Below are 13,019 nucleotides of genomic sequence, written 5' to 3'. Positions count from 1 at the left end.
TAATCCAAAAACTAAAACCAAAAGGTAGAAGAAAATAATTATCAAAGTATTGGATGCTGCATATATTTGTGTCGTTTGTGGTGTGAAGTGCAGCTCTAATTAGCTCTCAGGCCCTCAAGTACGATAGACCAACACTAACATACTGCTTCCTTAATTACAATCTTCAAATATTTTGCGGCTCCAGACAAATTTTGGGTTATTTATTTGCCCTAAAATGGCTCAGGAAAGGTTGCTGCCTGGTTAGGGTTAATCAGACTCACTGTAAAAGCAGGTGTGTGCAGACTCCCGTTTAGCATGAGTTTTAATTTAATTGGCTAATGACCAACAGTCGCATGCCACTTATGAGAGGGTGTGTACACACACGCCTCTTTTTTTTTTAACATCACAAAAGTCTTATATTTGAACTGGGGTGTGTAGACTTTTTTTTAATACCCACTGTTCAGACACCTTAATGTTTTGTTGGTTTTCTTTCAAAATATAACATAAAATATTGAGATCTTTGACAAAATATTGTGCTATTATTGTAGCCTGTGTAAATAGACCAATTATCTGTAGTTGAGATAAACCAATTATTATTTTTTTTAGTTATTTTTAGAGTTAGGGTTAAAAAGAAAAAACAGAGAAAAAGAGAAATAAACCAAAATAAAAAAGACTGTTCAGTAGCTCTTGTGAGAATGAAAAAATCAAAAAGCAGATCACGACATATGAATGACTCCCAAGCCAGCAGCTTGTGGCGAACTTGAGGGAATTAAGGGCAACATAAGCCCGTGGTGAGCGGAGGCGTGTTGATGACATGACGAGAGTCAGTGCCTCTGCTGGCTGAGCGGCATCGACCAGCAGCTCCTCGCTGGGCACACATGGACCTGCAGCTCTAACACAAAGAAAGGTGAGACTTTTGGACAAAAGTCACATTTCTAGTCCAATCCGATGAGAACATCTCTTTTTGTCCTCGCGGCTCCACTTCATGAGCTTGAATTTTTGAGTGGGACTTGACGTGGAAGGAGCAGCACTCTATGTCCAAGTGACAAGGAGATAAGAAAAGAAGTATCTTTCTTTCCCCAATCATGAACGGATACAATTTCAGCATGTGGAACTCCACGGTCGAAGCCCACGCCCATCCGCACTCCACGTACTTAGAGGAGCCGCTGTACAAGCAGTACAAGCCTGTGATAAAGGAGCTGATCCCCCTGCCCAAGGCTGTGCTCTACCTGCTCATGGCGGTCCTGGTGGTGGTTGGAGTGGCATATGCCATTATTGGACATCTCATTAAGGATCTGGCCATTGATATTGCAGGTGTGTTTGCAATGTTTAACCCTTTTAATGATGATGTTTCTTGAGTGCGCTTTCAGTCCTTCTTGTGCGTGCCTGCAGCTGACTTGTTTTAAAACGTCATATTTTCATAGACCTAATTGCAGGAAGTGCAATGGCAACATTAGGTGTGATGATTCTGAACGGAAATGCTAAGGAATTGCCAAAACTTGAAAAATAGTTGGATCACATGCACATGCCCTTTACGATCTGATCGACTGGATCGTGATCAGACGGTGTCTTGCATTTTTATGCAAAATCGGTGATCGACTGTAATGTCATAATTTGCGTTATTGAGCAATGGCATCATTGATCGGATCTGCAAAATAAGACATTACAGCAAAAAAGAACTGAAAAAACTGAATTACTGAGGATGTTCATGCATTTTTTTGAAATTAATATCAGAGAAGGAGATGTGAACATGTAAATATTACAGTACATTTTATTTAACTCATTCACTGCCATTGACGTCTATAGACGTAAAAAATTCATTTCAACTACTTCTATAAGTTTAACATTTTTTTCCCCCACTTGTTCATAAGAGTATGAAAACCTAGAACAAAATGTTTTATTGTAAATAAAACTGACGCAATTTAAAAGATTATTAAAAATTTGGGGCGGCAGGCGATTGTTTTTATTGTAATTAATCGCATGATTAGTTAACTCACAATTAATCACAAATTGTATATCTGTTCTAAATGTACAATAAAAAAATCTAAGTTTTCATACTCTTGTTGACAAAAGTAGAAAAAAAGTTAAACTAATAGAAATAGTTCAAATAAATTTTTGACGTCTATAGTCGTGAATGAGTTAATGTTACCAGCATTTTTAAAATCATTTTTTGAATATTTTTTCTCATGCATTTCAATAGGCATCAATTATAGGTAGCTTTTCACTATGACGGGTGGACTGTAAAGTTGCTAAATTGGATATATTTTGCCTTCTTCTGATCAGTGATTATCTTTTTTTTTTCTCCAAACTCGCTGATCACCTCCAAAAATCCTAATCATGTAACGCCTCTTTGTTTTTTGTTTTTAAAAATACAATAAATAAAGAAGTTATTTAAGTGGACATACTTCTCCATCCTGAACTCATTATCCCTCTCATGTTCAGATTGCATGTTGGGTCCACCTGGCAATGAAGACAAGGACCAGGACAACAACCCACAGGGCCAGGCCAGTCACCCCCCGCCACACCCGTTTGCCCACAACGCCTTCCACGTGTGGGACCAGGATGACGTGGTCATCCCTCTGCCGCTGGACGACAGCCCCGAGACCAGCCCGCTGTTGCTGGCCACCATTCCCTACATCCCCTCTTTCTTCCCACACCTCCACAGCCCGACAAGTCAGAACTCTCCTGCTCTCCTCGACCTGGAAGATCACAATCCGAATTGAGAGGACCCTGATCGCGCAAGACGGCTTACCCAGGTAGAGTCCATCAAACAGACTGACATTAAACAATGAATTATGGAAACGATGTATGGAGGTGACTTCTATTTGCATACAGTGTCAAAGCCTCATGCAGACACATCAGGAGATCAAACCGCTGTGTGCTTGTCTTTCAAATCTGCAACGGTTTCTGTGAATAATGCAACACTCAAGACTGCAGTTTGGACTTTGCAAGTAGTGTATTATATTGTCAGTGCCAGCGTGTCTCTGCACTTTGTATCACATTGTTGTTACTCTACTGGTCAGACTCTTGTGCTGACCTCTGAATTCAGTCTGCATGTCAGCCAGGCGGCCATTCAAACCTTTAAAGTGACCAGTTGGCCTTCGTACACACTTCACCAAAATGCTATTTGAAGTCGCTGGGGGATTAACCTTAAGACGAAGACTTAAGGAGTTCCAGGGAGTCCACTTGTACACAACAAGAGTTAATCCTGGAACCACGTTCTGTGCAGGGAAAACACGAGGTGTTCCCCAGATGGTGTGCGCAAGACTCAAAGCACAAACGTAAACTTACAGTACACCGAAAGAAACTGTTATTAAAAACAGAGATGCACTCCTCTATGGAGGACTAAAAATGCCAACATATAAAATAAAGTGAAAATAAAAACGGATATAAACCATATCATTCAAAAATTAAATACAGAAAATAATATGAATGAAAATAAAGAATAAAAAATAAAAACGAGATTCCAAAAATAAAAATAAATGTAGAAATAAATACATAAAAAGAATTAAATGTCAATCAATAAATAAAAACGCTCTGCACTCATATTTGTTTCATGCTGCAGATGTCAACATGAAGTGCATCATGAAATATTATTCAAATGAGAGGGCGGTCCTAATTTTTTCTTGGGTCGAACTATTCGCCTATTGGTTGATTGACATGTCGGTCTATGTCGGACTCTGCCCGTTCCACAGGCAACAAGGGAGAATTTACACACACGAAAGAAACAATTGATTGTTTACAGGAGCTTGTGTGAAGTTGTCGAGCAACTCAAGTTGCAAGTTGTGGTGACAGTGGACAAGATAGTCGGCCATTGCTGGAGCTCTCCATGCAAACCGGCGAGACTTCCTTGTTCGTCAACCTGCTAATTTCCATTTATATGTATTTAAATTAGTTTTTTATTTTACTTGTATTTATTTATTTTGGCATTTTTGGTCCTCCATACTCTACAAGTACAATACCCTTCTGGGAGCACTTATTGCAAAATGTTGGAGCACATTTGTTGGAATTTTTGTATGTTGATCCAGGGGTCAGGGGGGAAGAAATGGTTTAACATGGCACGTGCCAACAATTTTCTTAAAAAAAAAAGTATATGCTCATAAGGAATAAAGGAGCATAAAACTCACTCACACTCATCAAACATATGGTTCTTTCCCTATAAAAACAGAAATACAGGCGACTTCAACCGGTCAGCACAGTATGAAAAGCAAGTTCAGTGACTGTGACAAATTGGCTTTCTAACTACTTGTTTTAGAATCTATATTTTGTTCTCTGGAGGGCCTGCCCAAGTGTGGAATTAAAGAACCCTGTAAATCTTTTGTGATCTTATTTCTGGAAACGAGTCTAGAAGCAAGCCGTTCTACACCACCACAACAGTGAGGTTAGATTACATCCCCCAACACAAAGTTTCTTCGGCGATGGCAGGATCAGCTAGTCGCATTACAAATGGGGTACTGAAACTTTGTGGGTCCAACGTATAGACCCCTTCAGTGAAGGCATTTTTTTTTTAATGACCTCCTCATTAATCATAGGCAACCCAAAATGCCATGGGAATGATTTATCATGAAAAGATTTCAACCTAATACTCACGATTTCTTAATAGAAAGTAACTTAAATTCATCTGAATTACATTCAATACATTTTATTGTGCGCTGCTTCTACATGGCTGCAAAGTGAGGGCAGCTAGTCCCCAAAAATCGTAGCAGCTGGTGAGTTCAATAAACGAGCAGAATTATTTAATTTTTTTAATTGTTTCCATGTGATATGAAATGAGCCTGGTGGAAGGCAATTATGGCGTTAAATGGGGTGAACATAGCCCAAGACATGGTTGCCATGCAAAAGTAGCGCTTCATAAGAGGTTTTTATTTGGTCCAAAGGTGAGGTAGTGTTGACTATGTTTGTTTCATTGGCGCACTGGTCCCCGTGTTGTAGGTATTCAATGATCCAACATTTTAAGCGGCGCCACAAGTTACTGCTCACAGACCCCAGTTAGCAACACAAGAGTGTCAACATTTTAAAAATGGCTAGATCAAAATATGATGATGAAAATCGAAAGGTCATTTGTAAGCAATCACTGGGATTACAAAAGTAGTAATATTGATCATGACCAAGGTGGATAAATGGAGGTGATAAAGTAACTTGAGTAGGTAGAGCTGGTACAAACTTCATCTTAGTACTTAATAACATGTATGCAAAGTCAATGTGTTTCATTAGTTGTACAAGATGTCGAGTCACCCAGAAGTCCATATAAGAGAGAAGCGTAGCAGTTTTACAGTTTGGAAAATGTTTATTTTATTATTTAAAAGGAACCTGATTTACCTGTACAGTTGAATTTCTTCTTATGACAGAGTGGTGTTGGTTCCTTGGTTCTTATTTGAAATTATAGTGTATACAAAAGCCTCTCACCTGATTTTAAAAAGCCATAAAATTTAATTGTACTTAAGTTATGGCTACAGTGACAGTGTGTTTCCAAAATAAAAAATAACAAAGGTCTGTACCAAACTCAGGAGTCCAGTCGACAAATGGGGCTGTCATAGACCATCTGTAGATTGACCTTGTGTCCCACCAGCTCTCTGATGTTGTTAATGCCATATTTAATCATGGTGGGTCTGTGGGACACATGAGAAGGCTGAGTCAGCAGCAGCTCGCGGAAGAAGAGGGGATTACTAAATATGGTTTCCTACGAGACTTTCCTCAACTCCATAACAGCCACAAAATTGACATCAAAACGATCATCAGCAACTATGTATAAAATAATTCACTCATTCCGATGCTAGCTGATGACTCACTCTACATCATTCGTCCGGTTACAATTAAGAAACATAGCACAACGCATTTCATTTATTTGTTTACCTTTCCAGAGACAGCCCCCATGCAATAACAGATACATCCTCAGGGAGACCCATAGGCAGCAGCATCTCCGGTCTGAAAACACCAGAGTTCCCCACTTCCACCCACTTCTTTAGTCCTGTATGTACAGAGAAACATCATACGCATTTATGACAAACTATCCACTGTTTCTGTTCAAGCACAAATGAGGAACAATAATTAACTCTTTGGTTGACTCTCATTGGTACTGAACATTAACATTAATGCTGCGCTACAGCTAAAACCTTCATTAAAGAGTTCTTGCGCATGTGCAAGGTAGCAGAAAAGAGTTGTCTTTAAACTCAAAGTCAGTGTACCATTGAAATGACTCAAAATATATCAATGGTGTGAATAATTTTGGGTTTAGTTGTCTTGGAGCAGGTGTGACGGTCAAGGAGGAGAGATGAATACCTTCATGATAGCTGAACACCTCCATACTGGGCTCTGTGTAGGGGTTGTAGGCAGGCTTGAAACGTAGTTTAGTAATTCCTTAAAAACAAACAAAAAAAGCGAAAGAGGGTGAGAAATGCGTGCATCTTTGATTCTATTTCTACTTAGTGTCAGATGAAAATGATACAAATTGCTCAATCTATTAGAATATGTGAAAACGCATTCTAGTGCCAGGTCTTTTTTTTTTTTTGTCCCTAACGGCCTCATGGTCTGACTGATGTGAGTAGACCTTTTGAGTTGACCTTCAATTATGGCATTGAAGTTAAAGTTGTTAAAGGATTCAGGGATTTCATCTGTACATTCTAACCTAGTTTGGTGAAGAACTGATGCAGGACACCCATGAGGTCCCCCAAGGTGAGCCCATAGTCAGCCACCACGCCCTCTATTTGGTGGAACTCAGCCAGATGGGTGGCATCTAACGTCTCATTCCTGAAGACCCGGTCGATGGAGAAGTATTTGACGGGGGTGAACTTCTCCTGGTGAAGAAGAGACACGGTTAGTCCTCACAATGTGACGCACGAGCATGCTGAGGTGCTATTTAGACTCTCTGTACTTGTCACAGCTTTCCAGGAAATGATTGAACCCGAGTTCAGAGATTGCTCCAGTTTAGCTGCCAAGAGCTTTAGTGAGGTCAGACGTATTGCATGGGATGTGAGCAGGTTAAGTCTGGGTGCACTGGAGCAAAAGCGGTCTCTAAATTGTTCCGCACAGAACTGCACGGGCACAATGTTTGTAAAAGCATTATATGTGTAATTCCGTCTTTCACAGTCCAAACGCGAGCATGTGCAACTGACCTGTTGCGCAAGTTTATACAGCATACGTGCACTGACTGCTGTAGTGTGCGTGCGGAGGATATTCTTCTGGGCCTCCTCAATCTTCCACTCGTATTTGTACCTGTGGGGGCAGCACAGTGGAAGAGCAGTCAGCACTGCTGCCTCACTCCAGCAAAGTGTAGCTTTGAGCTCAAAGTCTTTCACAGCTTTCTTTTTCAGTAAATGTAGTCAATTTCCATTTTGGATGAATAAAGTAACTATCTATTTACCTATATCTATACTAGATTACCAAATGTATTTGCTCAACTGCCTCGACTCGAATGTGAACTATTGTGACATTCCATTCTTAATCTATAGGGTTTAATTCAGTCCACCCTCTGCAGTTTTAACAGTGTCAACTCTTCTGAGAAGGCCTTCCACAATGTTTCTGAGTTTTTTTATGGATATCTTTGAACATTGTTCCAGATGCGCATTAGTGAGGTCACACATTGAAATTGGACAAGAAGGCCTGGCTCGGCCTGAGGTCAGAACTCTGTGCTGGCCAGTCGCGTTCATCTACACCAGGTGTGCTAGGAAAGATCTACTTTTCAAGCAACCAACCTCCTGTGATTGACCTTTTTCTTTTTAAATTAGCATCTCCCGGCATGCTACCACACCACATGGAACGACACGACACGGCCTCCATTGCATTTCCATTACAACAGGCGCGATGGGGGCGGGATCATTTGAACTATCCAAGCTTGCATGCCTGCAGTGTGTGTGGCTCTGCTTCCAAGCTAGCATGCCTGCAGTGTGTGTGGCTCTGCTATAATATTTCACGGGTGTCAAGTCGCGCCAATATTGAACCGTATTTACAATTTCATATGGACCACCATGGATGAAATATTGCAATCTTGATTTCACGACCGGCTCGCGAATTTATTTCTGAATGGCAAGCACAACCTCATTTTTAACTGCCGCTGGAGCTCTCATTCAAGTGAATGGGAATGTACGAACAGACAAGCGGTGTGCACTCGCGATTTTTTTTTTTTAATCACAATCATTACAAATCCATCCACAAGTAGCATTCAAATTGTAAATATAGTTCAACGTTGTTGTAAAACATAATATTTATTGAATATACTAAAATGCAGGAAGCGCCTCTCGCTGTTCAAAATTCAACAAGGAAACGGTGAGTAATTCATTCGTCCATGTTAGGTTTGTTTGTTTACCCCTGGAGTCTGCGCTGGCTTCCTGGTTTTGTCACAGCTGCATATCACGCCACAAACACAATGTTGCTCTGTGATTGGGTGGTTCAGATCGGTGGAAATCAACGGGCTCAAATACCACGTGAATTCAACTTTCAGAGCAAGGTTACTACGGTGTCTCAGAGAGACCACACTTTGCAAGCCTACCACCAATTACTTTGTTTGCGAAAGTTCGATGTGATAGAATTCTTTTTTTGGCTGGCGTTAAGAAAAATTATGCAACAGAAACAAAAACGCCTTTTCGAAAGATGTAAAGCGGTTCTCGGAAAAAGTGATTATACAACTAAACTGATTTTTTTTTAAACAGCTTAATATTTCTTTTTCTTGACTTTCTTTACAGAAAACAGAAGTGGTTCAGAAAATGGATAGATGGTTACTTAACAGTTTTCATTTGTTCCCAATACTGACGTGAATGGAAAAGAAACTTTTTTTTAATGCATTTCTTTACTTAGTAAACACATTGCTGTTATTCTAAGCACATGGCATGCAGGTTTTCAGTCTTTAAAGCAGCTTTGTGTGAATAAGGCATATTTTGCAATGCAAAACCTTATTTGGCTAATATCTATGGCATACTGAGCACTAAAACCTTGATCTCATTGACCCCACATGTGATTATCTCACCCTTGTGAACCAAAGCCGCCCTCCGAGTGGACCCTCTTCACTCTCTCTAAGTAGTCCTGTGGTAACTCAAGGGCGAGAGCAGGGTCTGAAAATGCAGTACAATGACTCTTGATGCAAAAAAACAAACAAACATGGAAGTTTACTACAGGAGAAATATGCGACACACTCGGTCTCACCGGATAGGAAGAAGGTGTCATGCTGGTCTCGGGCTGGGTGCTGCTGTGGCTGAAAAAGGGAGTCAAAGTTCCAGAAAGAGCTCTCTATGAAGTTGTTGGTTGGCATCTCAGTGAAACTAAAGACAAAGGTGTTCAGCACATCAGTGTTGAAATATGTTTTGCAGATTGCTTCATAACAGAAGAACTCACCCCATCTCCAAGAAAATCTGCCTGAACTGTGTTCGCACCTTCATCAACGGATGCAGGTGGCCACAGTCAGGGGCCACACCCATCGCATCAAAGTTGTACGGTTTGAAGCTTTTCTCTTTCCAACTGCCGCTGTGATGCAATAGATTAGAAAGAGGTCAAAGACAGAGATGTTGTCATATGCTTTGATAAATAACATTCAGTCGACTTTATTATAATTCAATCAGCGACATTAGGCACAATCTAACGACAACATTGTTGTGATAGACATATGCAGTTGTGTAGAAAATCGTCTAAACCATTTTTACTAAAGGTACACTGAACTGAGAATTTATTTTGCACTAGGTACTGTAATACTGTATACATCTCTTAATTTAGACCAATAATTTATGAAAGGACTTAACTTATAAATACATGTTCATTTCAGTCGTCATGCTTGTGCCGCCCTGCCTTTAGGACAATTTCCCCATCTTTGGAACTGTCCCCTTTAATGGGCGTTCAGTGCTCTGCGTCCTCTGTCTGAAACCCTTCACACTGCCACTGACGGACAGATGAGGGCAGACGAGACGAACACCAAAGTTTTGCAAAAAAAAAAAAGCATTTGAACTGAAGATCTGGACTTACGTGGCAATCATCTCAGGGGTGAGCTCTGTCTCCTGTTTGGTGATGGTGGTGCTGAAGGAGTTGCCTTTCGTGATCCAGTAGGACTTAACCGTCCTGAACACATTGATAAAAAAGGAATCAACTCAATCTCAACTCTGTGGTTGTGACTCACCCTTGTAACTCTTCAAAATAAATGATGCTGTTAAGACAGTCCAGAATTTAAATCAGGAATTAAAGCCCACTTGATTTTTGCTGATAAGCTTAAAATATTTTTGAAACACATTTAAGGTACAAAAAGGTGCTTAATTTAATAAGTTAACTCTCCCTAAGTGAAGTAAGTGGAAAAAAGCATCTATACTACAATTTTTTTTTATCATTTTACATTTCTCTTCGTAAGCAAAAAGATTGAGTGTGAACACTGTTAAGTCAATCAGCACCAATTCTAGCCTCATGCAGACTTGTCCTCTACTGTCACCCACTGGTACATGAAGAAAATACATCCACAACTTACACCTCAGCAAGAAGTTTTCGCTTTTTCAGCTCATTCTTTTCTTTCTCATCCAAGTTTGAAGAGATGCCTTTCTGAACAAGAAGCAGCTTCTCTCTTACCTGGTCCTCTATGCTGTCCACCTGTGGAGCCAAACAGAACCACACAAATAAAATAAAAAAAGACATCTTCCCAGACAGAGGAGTGTCAAACATAAAAGATACTGTACACAATTATATACCCTCTAAAAGACATACATACAGTTCTGAATATCCTGGGCCCGCCTTCATGCCCTTTGTCCAATCGTATCCACTTGTTGGACATGGCCTTGCTGAAGCCAATCTTTCCAAAGGACAATTTCTACACACATAGACAAAAACTATTCAGAATCAGAAATAGCATCGCACATGAGCTGCCATTTTAACCACCTACTAGTATTTAAAGGTGTACAAAAAATATTTGCAATAATATATCAATATTGTGTTTGTAGAATAAGAATTAAGACCAATAAATGTGCCCGTTTTAAGCCATTTTAAGAGGCTGACATCTTGTGCAGCACAATCCTGCAGTCGACTGAAATTGACATCAAAGTGCCCTCAGGCTTGCAATGTGAACGTCATGGCTCAACTGTGTTCTATGGGTATGGTCAAGCAACGCGCAATGCAAGTCTGTCGTTTTAGTCGACAGCAGCGTGTGGTAAAACATCAGTCTCTTAACTGGGTTAATTCTTATTCCACAAACACAGTATTAATCAGAATACTGTGCTTAGAATACTGGGGCACATAGAACATATTATTGGAACGATCTTTTTATACTTGAGTTTCCCTTAATGTGTAATTATAGGTCAGCCTTACCATTAGGTCACTTTGGGTCAAACCCTCCAGCGGAATAGAGTTGAAGACCCGAGCTTCCTGGCTGCCTTCCTCAGCAATCTCCTTGCCCTCCTCTGTCAGCTCCCAGTGTTTGGAGGAGCGCAGCTCAGCTGAGATTATCTGAAGGCCAGACAACACACAATGCATTTAAAAAAAAAAAAAACATTTGTATATTAAGTAGTTGTACCAGAGTCGCCACAGCCAATCATCCTCTTCTATCTCCCCCTTTCCTCTGCATCTTCTGCTCCAACTCCAGCTTTCTTAAAGTATTTTCTCACCATATCCACCTCTTCGGTTGTTGCCTCAAACCTGGCAGCTCCATTTCCAACATCCTTCTAACAATACCACTGCTTCTGCACGTTTAAACAATCTCAATATGGCGCCTCTTGCTTTGTGGAAAGCCTTCTGACAGTAGCATTTGAAAAATAAGAATACATATCATAGATTAATGAAAGGATCAAGCCGTTCATATAGACATCACTTGGCTTATAATATGTAATGTTGACGGGTTGGCCAGGCTACAGTATTAGATTTGTTTCACACATGATTAGAAACTCTGCTTTGGTTAGTCCTCCTTTCCAGGGCGAGGTTTAGTTTGGGTTAGGAGGATGCATGCAAGTTTGGATTGGAATTTTGACAACCGGCAGTAATTATAATTAGTCTCAATTTTGTTTCCGTAATTCGTTCTCATAAATATACTGTATTTCATTCTCGTAATTTGCAGTCAGACACAAAACCGCAAATACTTACTGTACTCCTACGCCGTAGTGGAAAGAAGTACACATTTATAATAAAATTGTATGGTGTCTGTATATTTGTGTTGTTTTTAACAAAACATAGACCACCTTATGCAGAATACTGTACATTAAACCTGTCTAGCAAACAACTCTCATCTGTCGTCTTGAACCTCATTGCATCAGTCACATTAGAAATGTTGACCTGACTTCCGCTGCACTTCAAACACGGAAAACTCACTTCGCCGAGAGACTGCAGACTCTTCACGGCCCCCACTACGACCTGGTGGTCCACTCCGAGGCTGTAAGCCACATTTAGGCTTTCAATGCCGTCGTCCGCCTTCTCAATACGCTGAAGAAGGGTCTCCACCACACGCGTGTCCGCCATACCCGGTTTCTCCACTCAGCTCAAAAGACCGGAAATGACGTCCCCGTTGTGCATGATAGCTTATTTTTCTGTACTTAACATTGTTTGTTTATAAAGTAATCACCCTGTAAGAATGTTTTGTAAATGTTAAATGTATACATATATTTAAAAAAAGTTTACGAGGGATTTTTTATTATTATTGTAGACGAGTAAAGAAACGACTGAATTACCTTTTGAGGAAAAATAGTAGAAATCGTTTTTGAAAGCTGCTCTACGTGTCATCTAAAATCATTACATATTGCAGAAATTATTTAGCGTGTCAATTTATGTAGTTAACACTGCATACAGTAAAACGGGAAAAACTAGGAAATGTATGTATTCACGCTGCAAGCTATAAAAAAAAAACTGTTTTGGGTTGTTTAAGAGTTTTGATTTTAGACTAATGGATTGTATTGACGTCCTCAGAATAAATCTCATATACAGTCCCCTCCAAAAGCATTGTAATAACTAGGTCACTCAATTCATTTAGTTACATTTTCTTCCCCTGTCCAGTAAACTCTTAACCGTGGTACAGAGACTAAACAGATATGTTCTCTTTTCGTTGCTTTCGCACAAACTTTATTTTAGCTTTTTCCACCGTGCGCTCAGAGCAAGCT

General features: G+C 40.1%; 2 protein-coding genes across 3 annotated transcripts; one reads left to right on the top strand and one right to left on the bottom strand.

Annotated features, from left to right (window-relative positions):
• Window positions 1–773: 773 nt before the first annotated feature.
• On the top strand, window positions 774–5,299 carry LOC144044176 (uncharacterized). The gene is made up of 2 exons (XM_077558418.1): window positions 774–1,293; window positions 2,422–5,299. The coding sequence occupies exons 1-2, from the start codon at window positions 1,065–1,067 to the stop codon at window positions 2,700–2,702; spliced, it is 510 nt and encodes a 169-aa protein (XP_077414544.1). The 5' UTR covers window positions 774–1,064; the 3' UTR covers window positions 2,703–5,299.
• On the bottom strand, window positions 5,247–12,424 carry farsa (phenylalanyl-tRNA synthetase subunit alpha). Of its 2 annotated transcripts, none has more exons than XM_077558416.1 (13): window positions 12,238–12,424; window positions 11,245–11,382; window positions 10,652–10,750; window positions 10,415–10,533; window positions 9,925–10,017; window positions 9,304–9,432; window positions 9,115–9,230; window positions 8,939–9,023; window positions 7,092–7,191; window positions 6,605–6,773; window positions 6,259–6,336; window positions 5,833–5,947; window positions 5,247–5,588 (listed from the first exon to the last, which is right to left on the bottom strand). In XM_077558416.1, exons 1-13 carry the CDS (start codon window positions 12,382–12,384, stop codon window positions 5,483–5,485), a joined length of 1,494 nt encoding a protein of 497 aa, XP_077414542.1. In that variant the 5' UTR covers window positions 12,385–12,424; the 3' UTR covers window positions 5,247–5,482. The 2 variants fall into 2 exon arrangements, with proteins under 2 accessions (XP_077414542.1, XP_077414543.1); XM_077558417.1 differs by lacking the exon at window positions 12,238–12,424 and adding an exon at window positions 11,450–12,222.
• Window positions 12,425–13,019: the final 595 nt, after the last annotated feature.

Source organism: Vanacampus margaritifer, chromosome 2 (genome assembly GCF_051991255.1).
Source record: "Vanacampus margaritifer isolate UIUO_Vmar chromosome 2, RoL_Vmar_1.0, whole genome shotgun sequence".
Classification (NCBI taxonomy): Eukaryota; Metazoa; Chordata; class Actinopteri; order Syngnathiformes; family Syngnathidae; genus Vanacampus; species Vanacampus margaritifer.
This window is presented reverse-complemented; position numbering and strand designations above follow the sequence as displayed.